This window comes from Pan troglodytes, chromosome 7 (genome assembly GCF_028858775.2).
Source record: "Pan troglodytes isolate AG18354 chromosome 7, NHGRI_mPanTro3-v2.0_pri, whole genome shotgun sequence".
Lineage (NCBI taxonomy): Eukaryota > Metazoa > Chordata > Mammalia > Primates > Hominidae > Pan > Pan troglodytes.
Window position 1 is genome coordinate 102,362,511 of NC_072405.2, and position 1,460 is coordinate 102,363,970.

Genomic DNA, 1,460 nt, shown 5'->3' on the forward strand with positions numbered 1-1,460 from the left:
GCAGCAAAGGGTTCTTTCTTTTTTTTCTACCATTATGTGTTTGTATTTTTCTTCTCTCACAGTAAGAACTCTATCTCCCAAGGATATTAACATACTCATTTGGTCAATTCTATGATACACACAACATAGATTCAGAATCACTATGTCCACACTGCTCTGGAAGCAAGAAAGAAACTTTCTAGGTAGAGTTCAAGATGTGTTGGAAATTTCCTTTGCTTTTAAAATGATTTATAATTAAAGAACTATGTTCAAAAGCTACTTGGTTTTTTTTCCTCTTTCCTTCAAAGTGGTTATATTGTTTCTTTTTTTTTCTTTTTTTTTTTTAAGTACAATTTCCATTTTATTTTTCTCCAGAGAATAGTCTGTCTTCAGTCTTTAAGAACTCAGCTCCTTACATGGGCTTTGGTGGGGGACGTGGGGCAGCACCCGCAGGTCTAAATCGGGGTGGGGGTGTTCGGTCCTTGCGGGCTTCACGAGATCGATTCCTGACTATTTTGCTGTGAACTGCACAACTCACGCAGTAATGTAGCTTCACATACAGCTTGGGAAGCACATAGGCATCGAAGACGCTCGCTTCAGAAATGTCCCTGACTGCTGCGGCCTCCACTATGTTTCGAATGACGAATTTCTTAATGGCCTTGTCCTTGGGCACACATCGGGCACAGTTAGTGCGGCGAATAGGCTGCGCGTGATGGCGGCCCTTTTTGGCACGACCGTTGTTCCTTCTTTTCTTTGTCATCTTGGAGGCACGGACCGGAGAGAGATATTATTTCTTTATAATATAGTTAGGGTCTTTTTTTCTGTTTGTATATAATTTGACTTTGTCTTCCCATCCTTGTTTATTTAATTTTAAATTTCAAATATGTAAAACATCAAAATAGTTCAAAAATTCAAAACTATGCAAAAACAAAGTTCTCACTCAGAAAAGTGTTGCTCCTTCTGCTGCTGCTTTTATCTCATTCCCAACTACCCCATGTAAGAAATCAGTTTTGTTAGTTTCTGGTTTACCCTTTCTGCCTATTTATGTTTGTTTGCAAAAATAAACAGATAGCATGAGTATTTTAAAATTATTCCTTCTTCCTTACACAAAGGTAGAGGCTGGGCATGGTGGCTCATGCCTGTAATTCCAAAACTTTGGGAGGCTGAGGCAAGAAGATTGCCTGAACCCAGGAGTAGGAGACCAGCTGAGCAACATAGTGAGACCTCATCTTTACAAGACACTTAAAAAATTAGCTGGGTGTGGTAGTGTATGCCTGCAGTCCCAGGTGCTTGGGAAGCTGAGGTGGGAGGATTGCTTGAGCCCATGAGGTCAAGGCTGCAGTGAGCTGAGATGGTGCCACTGAATTCCAGCCTGTGTGACAGAGCAAGATCCTGTCTCGAGAAATAAAAATAAAATAATAATAATAATAAGTAGAAGATTATACATTCTTTCTTGTACTTTTTATTTAATTTTTAAACAA

General features: G+C 39.5%; 1 protein-coding gene across 1 annotated transcript; it reads right to left on the bottom strand.

The window, feature by feature from the left end:
- Positions 1-316: 316 nt before the first annotated feature.
- LOC464285 (small ribosomal subunit protein eS26-like) lies at positions 317-748 on the bottom strand. Its single transcript, XM_009455637.4, has one exon. The coding sequence runs from the start codon at positions 737-739 to the stop codon at positions 392-394; it is 348 nt and encodes a 115-aa protein (XP_009453912.1). The 5' UTR covers positions 740-748; the 3' UTR covers positions 317-391.
- Positions 749-1,460: the final 712 nt, after the last annotated feature.